We start from the raw sequence: 22,493 nt of genomic DNA, 5'->3' as shown, positions 1-22,493 counted from the left end.
TTTGTTTTCTCACACAGATGTCCAGCCGAGGCTGGCCAGCGAGTTGTATCAACAAAACTTACAAAATAATCTCGTCTCCCCCACGTGGTGCGTTGCTGGTGGTGTTGTTGCAGGTCCTGTCATTCATTCCTCGTGGTGCCCACGTTGTTAGACGTTCAGAATTTTTTTTACCACCTGGTAAGGCCTACTGAGCAATATTCAATAGCTCTGTGTTTTTTTTTCAGAAGCGACCTGGCTGCAATAAATGTGTAGGGAAAAACGGGAGGCCCCAGAAAAAAATCCATGTGGTCACGGGGAGAGAGAGCGAGACACTTAAACTCCAAATATACAGCAGCAGGCATCAGGGTCCAGATCGAACCCACGACCTCCTGCACACCAGGCGAGGTAGTTAACATCTCTACGGGGAGATAGAGAGACACGCAAACTCCAAATATACAGCAGCAGGCGTCAGGGTCCAGATAGAAGCCACGACCTCCTGCATACCAGACGAGGTAGTTAACATCTCTACGGAGAGATAGAGAGACACGCAAACTCCAAATATACAGCAGCAGGCGTCAGGGTCCAGATAGAAGCCACGACCTCCTGCATACCAGGCGAGGTAGTTAACATCTCTACGGGGAGATAGAGAGACACGCAAACTCCAAATATACAGCAGCAGGCGTCAGGGTCCAGATAGAAGCCACGACCTCCTGCATACCAGACGAGGTAGTTAACATCTCTACGGGGAGATAGAGAGACACGCAAACTCCAAATATACAGCAGCAGGCGTCAGGGTCCAGATAGAAGCCACGACCTCCTGCATACCAGGCGAGGTAGTTAACATCTCTACGGGGAGATAGAGAGACACGCAAACTCCAAATATACAGCAGCAGGCGTCAGGGTCCAGATAGAAGCCACGACCTCCTGCACACCAGGCGAGGTAGTTAACATCTCTACGGGGAGATAGAGAGACACGCAAACTCCAAATATACAGCAGCAGGCGTCAGGGTCCAGATAGAAGCCACGACCTCCTGCATACCAGGCGAGGTAGTTAACATCTCTACGGGGAGATAGAGAGACACGCAAACTCCAAATATACAGCAGCAGGCGTCAGGGTCCAGATCGAACCCACGACCTCCTGCACACCAGGCGAGATAGTTAACATCTCCTAGCCACCGCGGCGTCTCTTCTACACTATCGCGTTTTTGTAACGGGTTTACTCGCCCCTACTGGACATCTGAAAAAGAGCTTCATAGCTCATCGGATTCCTCCTACAGTGTGAATAAATATTATAATCTTCTATTCAATTATCCCGGCTTAATCCCACTGCGACGTGGGATTAGCACAATGAGAGTTACACCACGTGCGACTCAAAGTATCGTCGCACAACAACAACAACAACACCCACCAATCGCCACGAAGTGGCGGTGACGTCACCACGGCGCCAGTGCCAGGCTAGGTGCACTTTTGAGGCCACGCGAAGTGCCGAAGGCTCGCTGACAGGAGGTCGTCACGGGGGACAGACCCAGCAAGGTACCGAGGTGACTGGCAGATGCACCAGCTGTACCCCCACACACAGACACAGACGCACACGGGCCCATCACCTCCGCACCCTGCATCTCCCTCACCCCTCCCCTTTCTCACCCCGCTCCACCCAGACCACCCAGCCCCTCCCCTCAATCCCCCTTTCCACCCCTGAATCCTTATCGCCTCCCTCCCTCTCTACCCTCCACCACCCTTACCGCCCCTCCCCCTTCTCACCCCTCCCCTCTACACCCACTACCACCAATCCCCCTCCCCTCAATCCTTATCGTGCCCTCCACCCTCCCTCTGAACCCCCCCCCTCCACCCCCTTTCTCACCCCTCCCCTCTCCACCCTTCACCACCCTTACCGCCCCCTCCCCCCATTTCTCCGCCTCCCCCCAGCCCCTCCCATCCACCCCCCCCACCAGCCCCTCCCCTCCCCGCGTCTCCCACTCCGCGGAGCGAGCGAGGGTTGGGTGAGTATCGATCTGAGCGGACCGCATGGAACAGGGGATCTGGGAGTGAGGCTCGGTCCGTTAGGTGAGCAACAGAACGCTATTTATTTCTTTGTTTGTTTGTTTCGCTCATGATGTGCTCTCTGCCCAAGAAGGGATATTGCCCGAAACGTCACCCATGATATGTTTGTTTAAGCTAAGGCCACGCGGTTTGAATGACGAAATGTTTTAGGAGTCGTGTTTTTTTGTTGTTGTGTCGATTGTGAATGCGCACCAAATGCCAATTTCGGCAGCATCGCCAATATCGTTTACCGCTGATTGGCAGTTTTTTTAAATAACAGATGGAGTTTGCATCACATTTTTTTCATTAGAAAATCATCATCAGCATCATCAGCATCAGAATATCGTGATTAGTGTTGGAATGTTCATCTTCGTAATTACATCGCTGTTAACGTCGTATATACCATACCATGTTTTCTGTTAAACAATTGTTTATTTTAAGGTGTGGTGCATTGTCTTTTGCAATATCGTCGACTTATAGTCATAGCATAATCATCTTATTGTAATCATCATAATCAGTATCCTCAGAATGTAATAATCAGTAAAGTCACCTAGGTATAAAATAACATTTTCGTCGTTAGCATATCATCAATAAAATAAACTTTTATTTTATACCTACGTGACTTTACCGAAAGAATCAAATAGTATCGATTCCTGCAGTCACGAAAGCTTCAAATCAAGAATGTAATCATCGTTTAATCGTTTTCGTCGTCATACCAGAGTCAACGCCACCATAATTTCACGATAGATGTTGGAATTTCCATCATAACCATCACCTCGCAATCATCATCACCATCATCGCAATCATCATCGCCGTCACACCGTAATCGTCGTTAGCATATCATCATCTTAGCATTATCACAAGCATCACCATCATTCAACTTCGCCGCCTCGAGCATCTCTGTGTTTGGTGTTCTAACGACTCCCGCTGTGACTCGTGTCTCGTGATCTGCCGGCACGCAGCTGAGTGTACTGCTAATGTTAAGTGTGCTGCTAATCGTAGTAGGTGTACTGCTGATGGTAGGTCTACTGCTATTGGTAGATGTACATCCACTGCTAGTTGTACTGCTACCTGTAAGTGTACTGCCTCTGCTGCTGCTGCCTGTAGATTGATGCACTGCTGCTTGTACTTGGAGTGCTGCTACTGACTGTGTTGCTACTGCTGGTAGCCTCTGCTTCCAAGGGAAGGTGGGAGGAGAGAGAGAATACTGGGCTCGACGCCTCCACCGAGACTCGAACCTACACCACCACAACCACCATCATCACCACCATCACCACCACCACCATGTCTCCAGTCGAAGAGGCTGCCAAACTGACGGAGAACGCCTATAAGGTGCGTGCGTGTGTGTGTGCGTGTGTGCGTGTGCGCGTGTGTGTGTGTATGCGCGTGTGTGTGTGCGTGCGTGCGTGTGTGTGACCTTCTTTATAGGTGCTCGCTAACAGCACTTGCCCCTACAGTCTACTAAGGCTATATGGGGGACCTTTGTCTTTGTGACCTCCTTGCCAGCAGCGAGCCTTCGACATTTCACGTTGCCTTAAGGTGCACCTAGCCTGGCACAAGTGCCGCAATTACGTCACCACAACTTAGTGGCTGCTGATGCTGTTGTATGTGTGTATTTGTGTGGTCGCTAACAGCACTTGCCCCAAGGCTGTTCAAGGCTATATGGGGGATCTTTGTTGTGCTTGTCAACGCAACACAGAAGGAAGTAGTGTGACTAGCACCACACCCAACCGCCTTTGTCTTCCCAGTGTTGATATTAAAATTCCATCTGGTGGCCGACTTTGGCTATCATCCGTAATGTACATCAATCATCACCTTCATATTATCACTATCAGCCGTGGTCTATCCACTGCTAGATGAAGCCCCCCCACCACAGCGTCATCACCACTCACAGTCTCACTCCTGCAACTGCTCACACCGTTCCATCTCCACGCAGGTCGCCCTTGGCTGGCATTCCATCATTCGTCTTGTTCATCTGCCATCATCCGTCTTGTTCATATGCCATCATCATCGTGGCCATCCCTTCTAGCCACGATGTGGCCTGCGGAAAGCCCACTTGACGCTCAACCAACTTGGGATAAAATCAGTACCAATTTGTGCGAAGTCACAATTTTCTTGTGTCTCATCAATGACGGTCCGTCACCTCTTCGTCGCTTTTCCATCGCTGCTACAATGGTTTCTTCATTTTACTCACGAACTTCACTCATTGATTCCTCCACCCGCTCACCACACTGCAGGTCACAACAACGCACTCACCCCCTTACCTACTCAACGATTCACTCACTCGCTCACCCGCCCATTCACCCACCCATTCACCACACTGAAGGTCACAACAACACACCCACTTACCCACTCACCCACTCACAATCCCACCCACTCACCACACTGCAGGTCACAAGAACGCACTCACAACCCCACCCACTCACCCACTCACAACCCCGCAGGTCACAAGAATGCACTCACCCACTTAGCCATTCACCCACTTACAAACCCACTCACCACACTGCAGGTCACAACAACACACTCACCCACCCACAACCCCACCCACCCACTCACCACACTGTAGGTCACAACAACACACTCACCCACTCCCCCACCCACAACCCCACCCACTCACCACACTGCAGGTCACAAGAACGCACTCACCCACTCACCCACTCACAACCCCACCCACCCACCCACTCACCACACTGCAGGTCACAAGAACGCACTCACCCACTCACCCACTCACAACCCCACCCACCACACTGCAGGTCACAAGAACGCACTCACCCACTCACCCGCTCACAACCCCATCCACCCACCCACTCACCACACTGCAGGTCACAACAACACACTCACCCACTCACCCACTCACAACCCCACCCACCCACTCACCACACTGCAGGTCACAACAACACACTCACCCACTCACAACCTCACCCACCCACCCACTCACCACACTGTAGGTCACAACAACACACTCACCCACTCACCCACTCACAACCCCACCCACTCACCACACTGCAGGTCACAAGAACGCACTCACCCACTCACAACCCCACCCACTCACCACACTGCAGGTCACAAGAACGCACTCACCCACTCACCCACTCACAACCACACCCACCCACCCACTCACCACACTGCAGGTCTCAACAACACACTCACCCACTCACAACTCCACCCACCCACTCACCACACTGCAGGTCACAAGAACGCACTCACCCACTCACCCACTCACAACCACACCCACCCACTCACCACACCGCAGGTCACCACATTTCTCCGTCTCCCCTCACCCCGCACCGCTTCACAATGCCCCCCGCCCGCCCCTTTACTAACAAACGTCGCTCAACTCAAGCAACGCATTCAACTCGTGGCCATTGCACGTCCGCTCGTGCTGCTTGTTGCTGGGCTCCTTGACGTTTTGGGCCAACGGGCCTGCGCTCAGCAACACAGCACGTGACTTATTTCCTTTTAAACCTCCCCGAACAAACCATAGCAACGTGGAATTGCCACTATTGTCGAGTGTGCGCGCAGGGCGGGTGGGGGTGTTTTTTGTTTCATCGTCAAGAGGAACCACTCGAAGAGAGCAACACTCCGAACTAACATCACGCTCTTCGCCCTAGAGCTGTTTGGGCTTTCCCCACGAGCCCTTTGATCAAGGGGGGGTTAAAGGCGCAGGCCCTGCAACGGCTCAGCTCACGCCACTGCTGACGGCTGGACGGCGCCTCCGCTACACGGGAGTCTCTAGGCGGAGTGTCCACCTCCTCTTCCACACCGACCAGACGCCTTGGAAGAGGTGGTGGGCGTCCCCGCACTTGACCCCACCACCACCACACGCGCGACCGATCCGATCTAATGACCGCGAAGTGCACGTTGGGTGGGCAGAGGCTGCGAGGTTGATTTGAGCGAGAGGTTGGGAATATTTAAGACGCGCGCAACCGATGGGTCGGGGAGACGGAGTTTAATCTGCGGCCGCTCGGCGCGCCGATAAGTCACCGCGGCATTGTCATCCCGACTTGATCATTGTCGTCATCGCCATCTGCCGTGTTGCTAACGCCGCTACAGCTCAAATATTCGCGTGCGTGCGTGGTGGTGCAGCGGTTAGCGCTACGCTGCGCTACGAACCTGGCCACCTCGGTTCGATTTCCCGCTCACGGCCAACACCGGTGACCGGTCCTGGGCCTCCCCTAGGTCGACACAGCCTCAAATTAGTCCTTGGTGCGATGTGTAGTCAACATCGCCACTGGGGAGACAAAGGCGGCCGGGCGTGGTGTTGGCCACTCACCCCCTCGTGTGCCGTGCCGGCCTTCATAGGTGCTCGCGAACAGCACTTGCCCCAACAACTTGCTGAAGGCTCTACGGGGGGACTTTGTCTTTGCCGGCGTGAGAAAGGGACGTGGTGCTGGCCACTTCGCACACAAGCACTCTTTAAATGAGGGGGTGACGGGGTGGGGGTGATGGACGAGGTGGAGAGAGGGGGGGGGAGTGTTTACAAGCCCCTGATGTGAGCAAGGGAGTTCAGTGGGCTGACACGTGGCATTCAGAAAGCAACAGTGGCAGCATCGTAAACATTATCAACATTCATATTATTAGGTTTTTTCGGTAAAGTCACGTAGGTAAAAAATTAAAATTAATAAAAGTAAAATAAAATAAAAATCACGACGTTTTGGAGGCAACACAAGTCTCCGTCATCAGGTGGGACCGTCACAGCCAGATTTGCTGTATCAAGTGAGGCAAAGATTCCAAGATACAAGATCTTAATTACAAGTTAATATTTGCCTCACTTGATACAGCAAATCTAGCTGTGACGGTCCCACCTGATGGCGGAGACTTGTGTTGCCTCCAAAACGTCGTGATTTTTATTTTATTTTTATTTTACTTTTATTAATTTAAATTTTAATTTTTTACCTACGTGACTTTACCGAAACAACCTAAGAGTATGAATCCTTGCAGTCACGAAAGCTTCAAATCTAGAATTATCAACATTCGTTTTCAGCAATCGTCAGCAAGAAGCAGCAGCAGCAGCAGCAATATCGGTGACGGTATCGGCAGAAACAGCACAAGAAGCAACGTTGTAAAAAGCTATCAACATTAATATCAACAGCAGCATCAAAACTCCCGATGTTAAATATCATCATGAGCGGTGGCAGCAAAGAGTACAGTACTGTACTATATAATCATGAATACCACGACCAACATCGCCATCATCACTATTTGGTGCTTTCGGTAAAGTCACGTAGGTAGAAAGAAAATAATAATTAAATAATAGCATACGACGTTTCGATTGCAACACGAGAAATCATCATATTTTCTTTCTACGTGACTTTACTGAAAGAACCAAATAGTAATTCATGCAGTCACGAAAGCTTCAAATCAAGTGATCATCATCACGACAACATCTCCCACCGGTTAGACTCATTGTCATAATTAAATCATCATCAATGCTTGAACCATTTCCAATTCCACCACCAGCATCACCGTCGTTTTCATCTTCATCACGATCAACGACAACCACCACCACTAACCACCACGACCACCACCATCATCACCTTCATCGCTTCCACCAGAACCTGGCCCATGAGACAAAGCAGGGCCTCGAGTGTGGATGAGACAAAAATCATTCTTGGGCCTCAGACATGAACGTGGGGGAGACAAAGGCGGCCGGGCGTGGTTATTTGCCGCACCAACCCCCTCGTGTGCCGTGCCGGCCATCACAGGTGCCACTCGCTAGCAGCACTTGCCCCTCCGTTAAGGCTACACGTGGGATCTTTGCCTTTATCATACATCACACGAAATCATCATTAGGTAAAGTCACTTAGAAGGAAAATAATAAAATAATAAAAATGAAACATAATAAAATAATTCTCACGACGTTTCGGCCACAACGCAAGCAGCCGTCCTCAGATGGAGAGCAGGTCTGTCGAGTAGACAGAGTCTGAAGGACTCTGTCTACTCGAAGGCAGACTCTGCCTTCTCAGACTCTGTCTTCTCGACAGACCTGTTCTCCACCTGAAGACGACTGCTTGCGTTGTGGCCGAAACGTCGTGAGAATTATTTTATTATGTTTTATTTTTATTATTTTATTATTTTCCTTCTACGTGACTTTACCGAACGAACCAAGAAGATGAATCCCTGCAGTCACGAAAGCTTTAAATCGAAAAATCATCATTAGGGTCACGGTGGAAATAATCGACAGTATACTGCAGATAGGCACGCGATGTCTCTCCGTCTTACGTCTAGACGTGTCTCCCCTTAAAATATATACTAGCCTGGCTTTACGCATCCCAGCAGACCCCACAGCCATCTCGGCTTACAACATTTCAGCAGCGTTGGTTCGGTGCAAGAAAAACTCCGGGCCGGTGATTGACATCCAGTGTCTCATCAGCAGTGTCAGCACTGGCGGAGCCAGTGGGGGGGAGGGTGGCACATGCCCCCCTCCCCCCCCCCCCCAATGATCCGATCGAAATCCCTAATTTCGATCGGATCATTGGGGTTTATTAGTAATACATCGGCATTTTGCGACCCCCACTGCCACTGTGTAGCATATTATTATTGTGTGCCTGCAGGGACTCTATGAGATCACGTCATTGAAATCGGAACTCTCCCAGAAAATTCGTTTGTAATTAAGAAATAAATGGAGTGAGCGATGTTGCACTGTTTATAACAACACGCAATGAGGAAGGGGCATTACCTGAAGCATCATCGCCTGCGGTATTGTTCTTGACGAATGTGTGCTGAATTTTGATTTAAAGCTTTCGTGACTGCAGGGATTCATCTTCTTGGTTCTTTCGGTAAAGTCACGTAGAATGGAAATAATAAAGCGTCATTCAGACGCTGTCTCCCCGACAGACCTGGTCTTCACCCGAGGACGGCTGCTTGCGTTGTGGCCGAAACGTCGTGAGAATTATTCTATTATGATTTATTTTATTATTTTATTATTTCCATTCTACGTGACTTTACCGAAAGAACCAAGAAGATGAATGTGTGCTGAGTTTGTGTTGTATTATTAATTATTAACTGTGCCTGTGCACCACCGCAGCAGCATCACCGAACGATTCGGTTTGATGTGCTGGTGCGAGTGAGCGAGCGAGTGAGTGAATGGATGGTTGAGCGAGCGAGTGAATGAATGGATGATTGAGCGAGCGAGCGAGTGAATGAGTAATTGAGAAAATGTAGTGGCTGGGCGGGTAGCTGAGTGGGTGAGCGAGCGAGCAAGAGAGTGAGTGAGTGAATTAGTGAATGAAGTTGTAGCTGAGTGAATGAGTGAAATTATGGGTGAGTGAATGAGTCGATGAAGTGGGTGATTTTGTGGCTGAGTGAGTGGGCGGGCGAGCGAGTGGATGATGCTGTAACTGAGTGAATGAGTGAAACACGTAACGGGTGGGTGAGTGAGTCAGTGAAGTGGGTGGTATTTGTGGCCGGGTGAGTGGGTGAGTGAGTAGGTGAGTCAGTGAAGTTGTGGCTAAGAGAGTTCATCAGTTAGCGGGCAAGTGAGTGCACGATACTGTAGCTGAGTTGAATGAGTGAAAACGTTACGGGTGGGTGAGTGAGTCAGTGAAGTAAGTGGTGTTTTGGCCGGGTGAGCGAGTACGTGATGTTGTGGCTTGCTGGCTGGCTGGCTGGTTGAGTGAGTGACTTTGCTCGTCAAATTCTGACCCCACAGACGATCATGGAGCAATACAATCCGTGCTTGAGGAATTTCGTGGCCATGGGCAAGTGCTACGAGAAGGCCCTGTCAGGTCAGTGTGTGTGTGTGTACAGAACACGTGTCACACAGCACGTGTACAGGATACACACACAACAGAGGCAAAGATCCCCCGGATAGCCTCAACAGGCTGTAGGGACCGGTGCCGTTAGCGAGTGGCACCTATGACGGCTGGCATGGCACCACACTCACTGCCCTTGTCTCCCGAGTGGCGACGTTCACGCACCACACCCGGGACCTCATTTGAGGCTGAGTCGACCTAGGCGAGGCCCAGGACCGGTTCGGATAATCGCCACCGCCGCTCCCCGCAAGTTGCACACAGTCACGTCCAGGGTACACGCACCAGCTCAGCTCGGAGCAATCGCCAGTGAACATCGTGGGGCCCTTACAAAAGGAAAACGTTGAGTTGGCCACGGTTCAGCGAACGGCGCCTTTTTCGCGGCACCCAAAATGAAGGAGGCCCGCCGCCCGAAACGTCGCCTGCTATCCGTGCATTTTTGTTGTTGTCGGCTACTCTTTGGGGCCACGCGGTGGCTCTTGCGAATGTGTCGAGGCTGTTTGGTTGTCAGCTGTCACGATGATTTGATAACAAAGCCCACACCCCCCCTTCGCCCCTGGTTTTAGCTTACACACATGTGTTGGGGGGGGAGCGGTGGTGCGGCGGTTAGCGCTACGCTGCGCTATGAACCTGGTGACCCGGGTTCGATTCCCACCTGTGACGATTATCTCAACCGGTACTGGGCCTCCCCTAGGTCGACTCGGCCTCAAATGAGTACCTGGTGCGGTGTGTAAACATCGGCACTTGGGGAGACAAAGGCGGCCGGGCGTGGTGCTGGCCACCCACCCCCTCGTGTACCGTTCCGGCCTTCATAGGTGCTCGCTCGCAGCACTTGCCCCTAGAGTCTGTTAAGGCTATACGGGGGGTCTTTGCCTTTGTTGGGGGGGGGCGAGGGGCAACACTGCTCAGCCGCCTTTGTCTCTCTCCGCCGCTCACCGAGTGTCTCCGTGCCGCCGCTCTGCAGGAGTCACCCACGCTGCCAAGGGGTACTTCGACGCGCTCGTCAAGCTGGGAGAGATCGCGAGCGAGAGCCAGGCGTCCAGGGAGCTCGGTGCGTACGTGGTGGGACGCGCGGGGCGGGGGGAATGATGGGCACGGACCCCCCTCCCTCTCACCCCCCCCGAGAGCGAATTATTGGCCTGAGTGGATCGCTGGGGGGGGGGGGGGGCTGAGTGGATCACTGGGGGGGGGGGCTGAGTGGATCACTGGGGGGCTGAGTGGATGATTGTGGGGGGCACACAGCCTCTTGAATGTACCCTATTTGTTAATACCAACACACGTACAGTCCTTCATCGATCCACTGCTGGATGAAACTCTCCAATACGCCGTGTCGGTCGAAAGGGCCGTTTGACCATACTTCACCCCCCTGGTCAGTGCAAGGTTTTTTTTTTTGGCGGATGGCCAGAAACCGACTCGGATATCGTTCGCCGCTATTTTGCCGTTCGTCGCGGCGGCGAGGAATCAAAACTCCAGGGCACTGGGTTTATCGCGCGCTGCGCTAACCACGGCGCCACCGCTCCCTGCCCAACGGTTGCTGATCGGGGTTTTACTTCCCCATTATCGGCCCGGGTGGCTCCAAGCGACTGTGCGAGCCGTTCGTAGCCAGAAGGCCGCGAGTTCCAATCCGGGTGTTTTTGAGGCGGGGTTCGCTCAGCCCATCTTCCCACCAGCTTCGACGGGGGGGGGGGGGGTCGATAAAATATGGACCGGTTAGTTGGGCAGAGATTGACAGCCAGTTGTCCACCGACGGGGCCGTCGACGGGCCATCAGCACCGCGGTGAGCCGGGAATTCAACTTGACTTTGTCACCTAAACTGGGCACGTGTGTATGGTTGGACTTCTTTTGCACCGTACGTAGCCAACCATTGTCATCGGAGGTGTGGGGGGAGGGCCACCGCCCCATCTCCGAATTAGCTCAGCGTTTTGTCGGGGTTGTATGGCCACAACCGCACCAGCACTGCCACTGAGGTCTCTGTATCGACACGGGGCTTCATGAGTCTCCGTATCTATCTCAGAGTCTGTATCTCTCTGAATGTTGAATTTCTTTCGCATCAATGACGCTAATAATCGGAGGGGCGGGGGTGGGGGTGGGACAACAATCTAAATGCTAAAAAGCAGTTCTAAAGAAATTGGTTTTCAATTTGGATTGAAAGGTGCACAGTGGCTTCACTAATATCGGATAGAAGAGTGTTTTGTACTGGTAGAAACCACCTGGTTCCCACAGCCCATAGGGGATTATTGTGTCCGTCCGTCCGTCGTGCATCCAAAAATGGGAGGGGTGGGGCTGGGTGGAGAAGGGAGGGTGGGGAGGGGCTGGGTGGGGACGGTGAGGCTCGGTGGGGCGTTGGAGGGGTGGGGCTGGGTGGGGAGGGTCTGGTCACCCTGTGGTGCCCTTATAAAACTCAACGTTTAACCTACTCACGCCGGCTTGTGCCCGCCCTCACAGTCGGCCATATTTGCGGAATCCACCACGCCGCCGTTGACCCTGGCCATTGACCGAGCAACCCAACGTTCCTACCAGCTCCCTCCGCAGGAATGTGTTGTTTTTCCAGACTGCCGTCGTCTTTGTCCGATGGTTCGCCTCCTTCCCTGTCCCAAGGTCAAGCCTGTCCCTCGCTGGGCCCTGGCCGGGCTTGTGTGCAACGGAACTCCTGCCCACCGCGACAAAAAATAATTAAATAAAATAGTAACGAACGCCTGCGTTGATATTTTTACCAAAAAGGAAACCGCTCCCTCTCGCACCGAAACGCACCACCAAGGTCTACCGCGTCGCTCAGCTAGCTCTCGAAGTGAACAAGCAACGCGCACTTGAGCACACGGTGGGGCCCACTGCCGTCGTGTTCGTGCGCGTGGCGGCGATGCGGCTCAGGCGCTCGATGTCGCCAATTGCCGAGGTCTGCTGATGCTGGCCACGGTGAGAGGGCTTCAGCAGAGAGAGAGAGAGAGTTTGTGTCCTGTCGCTGTTCCTCCTGCACAGACCGCAGTGGGTTGACTGTGTGGCTCCATAGTCATAATAAATGTTTTTGGGTTAGATCGCGTTATTTATAAATGTGGCGTAACCCTCCACTACCCGACACGGCCAATTAGTAAGATTTGTCACGTAAACAGAAAGTGTCAGCTGGTTACTAGTTCAGCACACCGGTGTATTGGAGAGTGATCCCACAACATTTACAATTCGTATTACCGTGACGTTTCGCCGGTAATTACAAGCAGCCTCATCAATAATAATGTATTTTATTTATCTGGCACTCTTCACACGCTCAAAGCACTGCACAGTAAACGTTTTCAATATTATACATACTGAAAATAAAACTATTGCATGAAAATAACAATGCACATGTAGAAAACATAAGGGGCAGCATTGAGAGCATTCAAGGGACAAATATATACTAAGTGAGAGAAAATTCAAGCCAGATTGTAAGACCTTTTGAACAGATGAGTTTTTAATTGAGATTTGAAGGCGCAGATTTACTCAGCGGATCTGATCTCAAAGGGCAGTGTGTTCCATAGCCCAGGGGCAACCGATGAGCGGGGCCCCTAACACCCATGGAGCGGAGGCTGGTGGGAAGAACAACGAGAGGACCATCAGGCGACAGTCAGATTTGTGGACAAAATCCTCCTTCTGTTTCGGTCTTAAACGCCAACCACTCTTGAACGCAAGCCCAGCGAGATCCGGCCACGCTAAGAAGTCATCTCGCTTTTGCCATCTCTCTCACTTTTTTGGGGTCGAGCCCGGGTGTTTCGCGGTTTCGCCTTAAAATGGCCTCTCGCCTGGCATTTAAATTTAACGAAAAAAAATCCTTCCTTGATTTAAGATTCCCCTTCTCCCTGTGCGGTCAGCGAAACTCGGCGCGAGCCGCCGTTATATTCCTTATTGGTCGGTCAGTTGTCGTCGTCGTTTTTTTTTCGGTTGAGTTCGCAACTCGGCATCTGCAACGTGGCAATTCGTCCGCCGCTCTTAATTTGTTCTGCAAGCTCCTCCGAGGGTCATTCTTGTGAAGCGGCTTACGGCCGAACTTCTCTCGCGCCACGTCAACAATTTACGATCGATCCAACGGAGCCACACGGAGGCCCATAGAAAGGCGTAGATTCAAAGAGATGCGTAGAGACACGTAGATTGAAAACGAACTTCTTTAGAACTGCCTTTTTGTCAGTGGGCCCCGCGTCTCTCCGTATATTTCTGCGCGCACTCTCGCGAGGTTTTTCGTTCGTTCGTGAATCGTTTTGTTGTGCACAAACGATTCACCGTTTCGCCCTTTCTCTCTCTTTCTACAGACAGTCGGTTGCTGCGCCGAATCGAGCCCTTTTGGTTTTTTGCTTCGGCGCACAATCAGTGCCCCCCCCCCCCCCTTCTCCCCCCTCCCCCCGGGGTGCCGTGCCGGACACCGCAGTGAAACAGCGCGTTTTATATTTAATTTGTTTTTTTTTTTGGATAATCGCCTATTTATACACATCCTTCCTTATTAAGGCCACGGCGCTGTTTTATTTTTGACGAACGCGTTGAGTTTAGTTTATAACTTGCTCTGCTGCTGTGAGTGTAACTCTTCATAGGCCACTCATTAAACAAATATAAAGAAATGAAATGGTCATCTGAAATAACTCGTTTACAAAAAAGAAATGTGGTTCTCATCAGGCCCAACGGTGTAAACAAGGGCATGATTCATATTCTTGGTTCTTTCTGTAAAGTCACGTAGAAGGGAAATTATAAAATAATAAAAATAAAACTATATAATCCTCTTTGGTTCTTTCGGTAAAGTCACGTATAAAGATAAAATAATACATTTAATAATAGCATACGACGTTTTTATCTTTATACGTGACTTTACCGAAAGAACCAAAGAGTAATTCCTGCAGTCACGAAAGCTCCAAATTTATGATCAATATAATCCTCACGACGTTTCGATTGCAACACAAGCAACCATCATCAGGTGTGAAAACCACAGCAAGAATATGAATCCCTGCAGTCACGAAAGCTTTTAATCGAAAAAGTGCACGAATATTGTTTTGTTTGTTAAGTTTTTCAGCAACATTTTTTCGATGCAGCTGGATTGGACAAAACTTCTTCCACCTTTCAACCAGACTCTGACCTCCCTTCTCTACCTGCTTCAAAGAGGGGCCCATTACCCAATAAGTCACCTCTTGCATATCAATCAACCATCATCGGCACGCTTTTCCCAACTGAATCTGTTCGCGGGGTGGGTGCGGGGGGGGGTGGTGGCAGCGACTCAGCCGAGGCCTCCATCCACGCTGCCCTGTCCACCACCTGCGGCGTCAACCCTGGCTCCCAAATCGACTCTCCCATCACCCCCCCCCCCCCCCCCCCACGGGGCCTTAGCTGCGCGATTGCCTCTGGTTCCTTTTGCCTGGAGTATGTGCTTCGAGCGTCACACACACACACAGTGTTGCTATTGACAGATGCGTTTTATCTTCTTGGTTCTTTCGGTTTAAAGTCACGTAGAAGGGAAATAATAAAGTAATAAAAATAAAACGTGATAAAATATGTTTTATTTTTAGTCGGTAAAGTCACGTAGAAGGGAAATAATAAAATAATAAAAATAAAACATAATAAAATGTGTTTTATTTTTATTCGGTAAAGTCACGTAGAAGGGAAATAATAAAATAATAAAAATAAAACATCTTTTATTATGTTTTATTTATAGAAGGGAAATAATAAAATAATAAAAATAAAACATTTTTTATTATGTTTTATTTTTTTATTTTATTATTTCCCTTCTACGTGACTTTACCGAAAGAACCAAGAAGATGAATCCCTGCAGTCACGAAAGTTTTAAATCGAGATGCGTTTCAGTTGACGATGATGATGATTTTTATAACGTGACACATTTTGCAGACAATTCGACAGCTCATAGGCGCGTCGAGCCAAGCTCAGGGATTCTCTAAAGCCCCGAGCCAACACACATCGAGAGAGGCCTGTAGGTGTTCATTGGCAGAGGTCAGAGTGCGTGCGATGTTGCGGATGTGCAGAGGGATTAGAGAGTCCCACGCCGAGGGGGCATCAGCAGAGAACCCACGTGAGGCTGTAACAGTGTAGTGTAAAGTGTAGTGTATAGTAGTGTAGTGTATAGTGTAGTGTATAGTAGTGTAGTGTATAGTGTAGTGTAGTGTATAGTGTAGTGTATAGTGTAGTGTATAGTAGTGTAGTGTATAGTGTAGTGTAGTGTATAGTGTAGTGTATAGTGTAGTGTATAGTGTATAGTAGTGTAGTGTATAGTGTAGTGTATAGTGTAGTGTATAGTGTATAGTAGTGTAGTGTATAGTGTAGTGTATAGTGTATAGTAGTGTAGTGTGTAGTGTATAGTGTATAGTAGTGTAGTGTATAGTGTAGTGTATAGTGTAGTGTATAGTGTAGTGTATAGTGTAGTGTATAGTGTAGTGTATAGTGTAGTGTATAGTTAGTTAGTGTATAGTGTAGTGTATAGTGTCGTGTATAGTGTATAGTAGTGTAGTGTATAGTGTAGTGTATAGTGTAGTGTATAGTAGTGTAGTGTATAGTGTAGTGTATAGTAGTGTATAGTGTCGTGTATAGTAGTGTAGTGTATAGTGTAGTGTATAGTAGTGTAGTGTATAGTGTAGTGTATAGTAGTGTATAGTGTAGTGTATAGTGTAGTGTTTATTAGTGTCGTGTATAGTGTAGTGTATAGCAGTGTAGTGTATAGTAGGGTAGTGTATAGTGTGTAATAGTAGCGTGTATAGTGTAATGTATAGTAGTGTAGTATATAGCAGTGTAATGTATAGTGTAGTGTATAGCAGTGTAGTGTATAGTGTAGTGTATAGTAGTGTAGTGTATATCAGTGTAGCGTATAGTGTAGTGTATAATGTAGTGTATAGCAGTGTAGTGTATAGTGTAGTGTATAGCAGTGTAGTGTATAGTGTAGTGTATAACAGTGTAGTGTATAGTGTAGTGTATAGCAGTGTAGTGTATAGTGTAGTGTATAACAGTGTAGTGTATAGTGTAGTGTATAGTAGTGTCGTGTATAGTGTAGTGTATAGTAGTGTAGTGTATAGTGTAGTGTATAGTAGTGTAGTGTATAGTAGTGTAGTGTATAGTGTAGTGTATAGTAGTGTAGTGTATAGTAGTGTAGTGTATAGTGTAGTGTATAGCAGTGTAGTGTATAGCGTAGTGTATAGTAGTGTCGTGTATAGTGTAGTGTATAGTAGTGTAGTGTATAGTGTAGTGTATAGCGGTGTAGTGTATAGTGTAGTGTATAGTAGTGTAGTGTATAGTAGTGTCATGTATAGTCTAGTGTATAGTAGTGTAGTGTATAGTGTAGTGTATAGTAGTGTATAGTGTAGTGTATAGTGTAGTGTATATTAGTGTCGTGTATAGTGTAGTGTATAGCAGTGTAGTGTATAGTAGGGTAGTGTATAGTGTGTAATAGTAGCGTGTATAGTGTAATGTATAGTAGTGTAGTATATAGCAGTGTAATGTATAGTGTAGTGTATAGCAGTGTAGTGTATAGTGTAGTGTAGTGTATAGTAGTGTATATCAGTGTAGTGTATAGTGTAGTGTATAATGTAGTGTATAGCAGTGTAGTGTATAGTGTAGTGTATAGCAGTGTAGTGTATAGTGTAGTGTATAACAGTGTAGTGTATAGTGTAGTGTATAGCAGTGTAGTGTATAGTGTAGTGTATAACAGTGTAGTGTATAGTGTAGTGTATAGTAGTGTCGTGTATAGTGTAGTGTATAGTAGTGTAGTGTATAGTGTAGTGTATAGTAGTGTAGTGTATAGTAGTGTAGTGTATAGTGTAGTGTATAGTAGTGTAGTGTATAGTAGTGTAGTGTATAGTGTAGTGTATAGCAGTGTAGTGTATAGCGTAGTGTATAGTAGTGTCGTGTATAGTGTAGTGTATAGTAGTGTATAGTGTAGTGTATAGCGGTGTAGTGTATAGTGTAGTGTATAGTAGTGTAGTGTATAGTAGTGGCATGTATAGTCTAGTGTATAGTAGTGTAGTGTATAATAGTGTAGTGTATAGTGTAAGTGTAGTGTATAGTGTAGTGTATAGCAGTGTATAGTGTAGTGTATAGTGTAGTGTATACTGACGTAAGGCTGTAACAGTTCGTGGGGAGTTGTTGTTGGTTGTGCTTTTCTACCACCGCCAACGCAGCAGCAGCGGTGGCGGTGGTGGCGGCGTCACCAAATAATTCCCTTGACTTCGAAAATCGGCATCGCTCTGCACGCGATTCCATTATTAGAGCATTTTGGAATTTTCCGTTTGTCAAACCCAAAAAAAAGTCTCAATGGCCATTTGCAATGCGCGTCACTCACTAAAAAATAGAAACGAACCCCACACACATATACAGTATATGCGGCACGCGGTTTGAACACTTTACGGTACTGCGGAGGACGGAGAAATTGTTGATCACCAGGGTCACGTGTTTTAGTTTCAGTTTATTAGGTATAGCCCTGTGAGCCATTCGGCTCTTGAATCGGGTGCAACCGCAACAACAACAAAAACATGAACAAGAAAACATCTTCAAGTGACTATGCGCAAACAGAAAAATCCAGGAAAAAACTGCAAAGTCTTCCAGAAAAAGCACCGTACACCAACGCTGTGTGTGCAACAATCCCGCACGTCTTGCCTGTCGACGACTTGTGATGCCCCCATTGATATTGCTGTGTCCGTATGAATGTATATTGCACTTCTTTCGCACCATACGAAGCCACGTGTGGTGGCCCAGCGCGTGGGTAACTCGCAACGCCTTAGAAGATTAGGGACCGCCACCGCCGCTTTGGAGACCAAACCCCGCGCGCATTGCTCAGTCAGCACCGGCTCCCTTATCGACAACCACGCAGCGTTTGCTGCGTTGGAGTCCGACCCGGCGACGCCGCCGATGACAGCTCTGGGCACGAATATCTTGCTGCTGCTGCTGACACCAGGAAACGCGCACGGTCGATTCAGCAACCATCTCGGTTAAAACCCGGACAGGTGGCAAACCCGAGACGTGCGGTCACCGTGGAAGAGTAGGCCAAGGTACCCCACGAGAGGGGGGCCTCTTTAGAGCTACCTCTAGTGGGGGGCTGTGTTTTCGAGAGCAATTATTAAACTTAAATTTAACCATTTTTCTTTTTCTTTTTGGTTCTTTCGGTAAAGTCACGTAGAAGGGAAGGAATAAAATAATAAATATAAAACTTAATAAAATAATTCTCACGACGTTTCGGCCACAACGCAAGCAGCCGTCCTCAGGTGAAGAACAGGTCTGTCGGGGAGACAGCTCGCAACGTCTTAGAAGCAGCAATGGATTCAGACGCTGTCTCCCCGACAGACCTGGTCTTCACCTGAGGACGGCTGCTTGCGTTGTGGCCGAAACGTCGTGAGAATTATTTTATTATTTTCATTTTTATTATTTTATTACTTCCCTTCTACGTGACTTTACCGAAAGAACCAAGAATATGAATCCCTGCAGTCACGAAAGCTTTAAATCGAAATGTATTTTATTATGTTTTATTTTTATTATTTTATTATTTCCCTTCTACGTGACTTTACCGAACGAACCAAGAAGATGAATCCCTGCAGTCACGAAAGCTTTAAATCGGAATTTGTATTTTACCAGGCAAGGCCCACTGACCTGTGTTGCTGTTTTTCAGAAGCGATCTGGCTATCACAAATGATAGCTCAACGAAGTGGGCTTATCATCATCACGTGGGAATTTATAGCGGCCAAACACTCTAAACGCGTGTTTCTGAATGTGGATGGGAAAAACCGGAGGACCCCGATAAAATCCACGCGACCACGGGGAGAGAGAGAGAGACGCAAACTCCAAATATACAGCAGGCATCGTCAGGGTCGGGATGAAGCCGACGACCTCCTGTATACCAGGCGAGGTAGTTAACATCTCACCACCGCGGTCTTGAAGGCACGATGGTGTGGCCCTGAAGCCAGTAGTTCAGGCTCTTGATTGTCAGCGTCCATCTTACTGATCCGTACGCCATGATGGGTCATCGTCCGCTGATTGAAAACTCTTTCCGTCTGGCACGTATGTTTATGAGTCTACGTTGAACTTCTTTTCCACCGTACTTAGCCATCCGCGCTAATCGGAGGTGCGGGGAAAAGGACAACGAACTAAACACAAAACGCAGTTTCAAAGAAATCAGTTTTCCATCTCGATTATTTTAAAGCACGTGGCTCCAGTGGTTTCCTCATTTTGGAAGGAAGAGCGTTCCAGACGGCCGCAGAAGCGCATCTGAAAGTGCGCGATGCGACGACCGCCTCCTCCGCTCGACTAGTTCGCCTGAAAGCCGCGAGGGTGGCCGTTTGAGTTCGCGTGATGATGTTTCAAATGCTCCTTTGACGAGATCAGCGAGGTGTCACGGCTCGCTTGCTGCAGGCGCTCTGCGTGTCCGCGAGCGAGGCCTTACGACGTCTTCGTTCGGTAACGGGAAGCCCAACGCGGCTCGGCGAGTATCCATGGCACGTTGCAATCTTCTTTATTTTTAAATCCTTTATATTAAGTTCACTTGCTTGCTTGCTTGCGCGCTTACGGCCGTGCAAATCTTTCGGTCGTTTTTTAACCCACTTCCCGTGATCCAATCGAGCTGACATTTTGCACACAGACTCGTTGTGCGTGACAATTAATTTTCGTGAAATTTTTTTCCAAATTTGTACACTTTTTAGGGAATTTTTTTTAATATTTAATTACCAATTGCTTAATGGTGGCAGGCAATCATCTGACCCATAGGTGGCAGCCATCTCAAGCCAGAGGACGAGAGGACTCTAGCCGCCACGCATATAAAGGATTTATAGTGAAAAACTTAGTTTTTACGGGTTAATTTTTTTGTCGCACGGCTGCTGATGTAGATGCAGAGCAACGACGACAATTTCACATTGAGGTGGTCAAGCCCAAATAACCGCGTCAGGAGCAAGCGGAGTCTGATCATCGCTGTGACGTCTCCTTCGTACCTTCGTATTTGTGGATCGGGCATTGCGTCGTTATAGGTTGTAAGATCTGTTCTGGATGACCACAGTCGCACCGCTGCTGGAGAGGGTATCCCGCATCTTCTACCTCCGTGGTTTGTGCAGTGGATGCGTTCAAGGATGGAACCATTCGCAGCTTCGTGGGAGATCAAATCCAGAGGATCTCCTGCGTTGGGTCCTGTCAATGAAATGCAATGAAGGTCTGAGAGCCGCACAGAAGTTCAGAGACACTGACCGCATTGGGCTGTTGGGCTCAGTAAGCGGTGGCCTCGGGCAGGGCTCAGCGCGGGCCAGACGGGGCGATGAACGATGGGCGAGAGCCGTGACCGAATTGAAGCCAAAGGTCCAAGTGTGGGGAGCACTCCCCAGAGTACGACCGACCACGAAGATTGGTGGGGGGGGGGTGATCACTTTCGGTGGTGCTGGCACCGTGTCCGCGGCATTTGAGATTCCACATTCCTATGACGGGGAGCGAAAGGGAAGGGTTTAAATCTGGGCTGGGTTCGGGGATTAACGCCACCGCCATGTGACTTGCCGTGGTTTTGGTGCGTGGGTTTGACGTCGCTCAATTGGCTCGGGCAGACGACTGGTGCACGAGGGGGGGGGGGGTGATTATTGCCCTCCACTGCGATGGGGGGGTAGGGGACGGGGGCGCGTTTGTTAGAGTCCTCGACACATTGCGGTACGTCCCAGTGGTGTAGTAACTACACTCTCAGTGGTGTAGTAACTACACTATCAGTGGTGTAGTAACTACACTTATCAGTGGTGTAGTAACTACACTATCAGTGGTGTAGTAACTACATTATCAGTGGTGTAGTAACTACATCATCAGTGGCGTAGTAAACTACATTATCAGCTCAGGGAGTTACAGCAACCTGTGAGGTGGGGCCCCCAATATTGTGATTTGTCTCGCACGGCCGCACCGAGGCTATTGTCAATCACGGCTCCTCCTGCCTAATCACGTCATTGCCCATGGTGCTTGTCAAGGGGGCCCCAATTCGTCGCTCTGGAGTGGGGGGCGGGAGGCTAAGGCACCTCCTGCCCCCCCTGCCCCCCACCGCTCGTTACGCTGCCGGAAAATCATCGGGAGCGCCACCAACCCCTAACCACGTGCTGCCGCTGCCATCGATCCGGTCCTGGCCCTCCCTCTCTCTGTGCGGGCTTCCGACGGAGTCCACAGAATGGAGTTTGAAAATCCTCCTCCTTCTGACCCATACGGCTCTCAACAAATCTCTTGACCCATTCTTCTCACCCCATCCTCACCATCCCCGCTAGCCGAGCCCCCCACCCCCACCGGACTTCTCGGCACGCTGGGGGGGCGTTGGGGGGGGGTGCCGTGTTTATCGATACGATACCAATTTTCTGGGTCTCAAGGAGGAGGAGGAGGAGGGGGGGCATTGCCCCATGTAATCTCTGTTTTATCTGACCAGGTAAGCTCCAACTGAGCTGTGTAGCTCTTCTATTTCATAGCTCAACCTCGCGACGTCTCGCCACGTGGAAAATTATAGCAGCAACCAAAGACTCTAAAGCCCATAGAGATCTTCTTGGTTCTTTTGGTAAAGTCACGTAGAATGGAAATAATAAAATAATAAAAATAAAACATCATAAAATAATTCTCACGACGTTTTGGCCACAACGCAAGCAACCGTCCTCAGGTGGAGAACAGGTCTGTCGAGAAGACAGAGTCTTTCAGACTATCTTCTCGACAGACCTGTTCTCTTTTAGACGCTGTCTTCTCGACAGACCTGTTCTCCACCTGAGGACGGCTGCTTGCGTTGTGGCCGAAACG

The 22,493-nt window shown here is 49.2% G+C and overlaps 1 protein-coding gene across 1 annotated transcript in view; it reads left to right on the top strand.

Annotated features, from left to right (window-relative positions):
* Window positions 1–1,942: 1,942 nt before the first annotated feature.
* LOC133346192 (brain-specific angiogenesis inhibitor 1-associated protein 2-like) overlaps window positions 1,943–22,493 on the top strand; it is a 49,189-nt gene continuing 28,638 nt past the window's right edge. The window contains 4 exon segments of the mRNA XM_061557689.1: window positions 1,943–2,043; window positions 3,188–3,351; window positions 9,671–9,746; window positions 10,735–10,821. Of these exon segments, the coding sequence (XP_061413673.1) occupies window positions 3,304–3,351; window positions 9,671–9,746; window positions 10,735–10,821 (211 nt within the window). The 5' untranslated portion in view covers window positions 1,943–2,043; window positions 3,188–3,303.

Source organism: Lethenteron reissneri, chromosome 3, assembly GCF_015708825.2.
Source record: "Lethenteron reissneri isolate LAM-NWPU_2019-01 chromosome 3, ASM1570882v1, whole genome shotgun sequence".
NCBI lineage: Eukaryota > Metazoa > Chordata > Hyperoartia > Petromyzontiformes > Petromyzontidae > Lethenteron > Lethenteron reissneri.
Note: the sequence above shows the minus strand (reverse complement) of the source record. Positions and strands in the feature narration are given on the sequence as shown.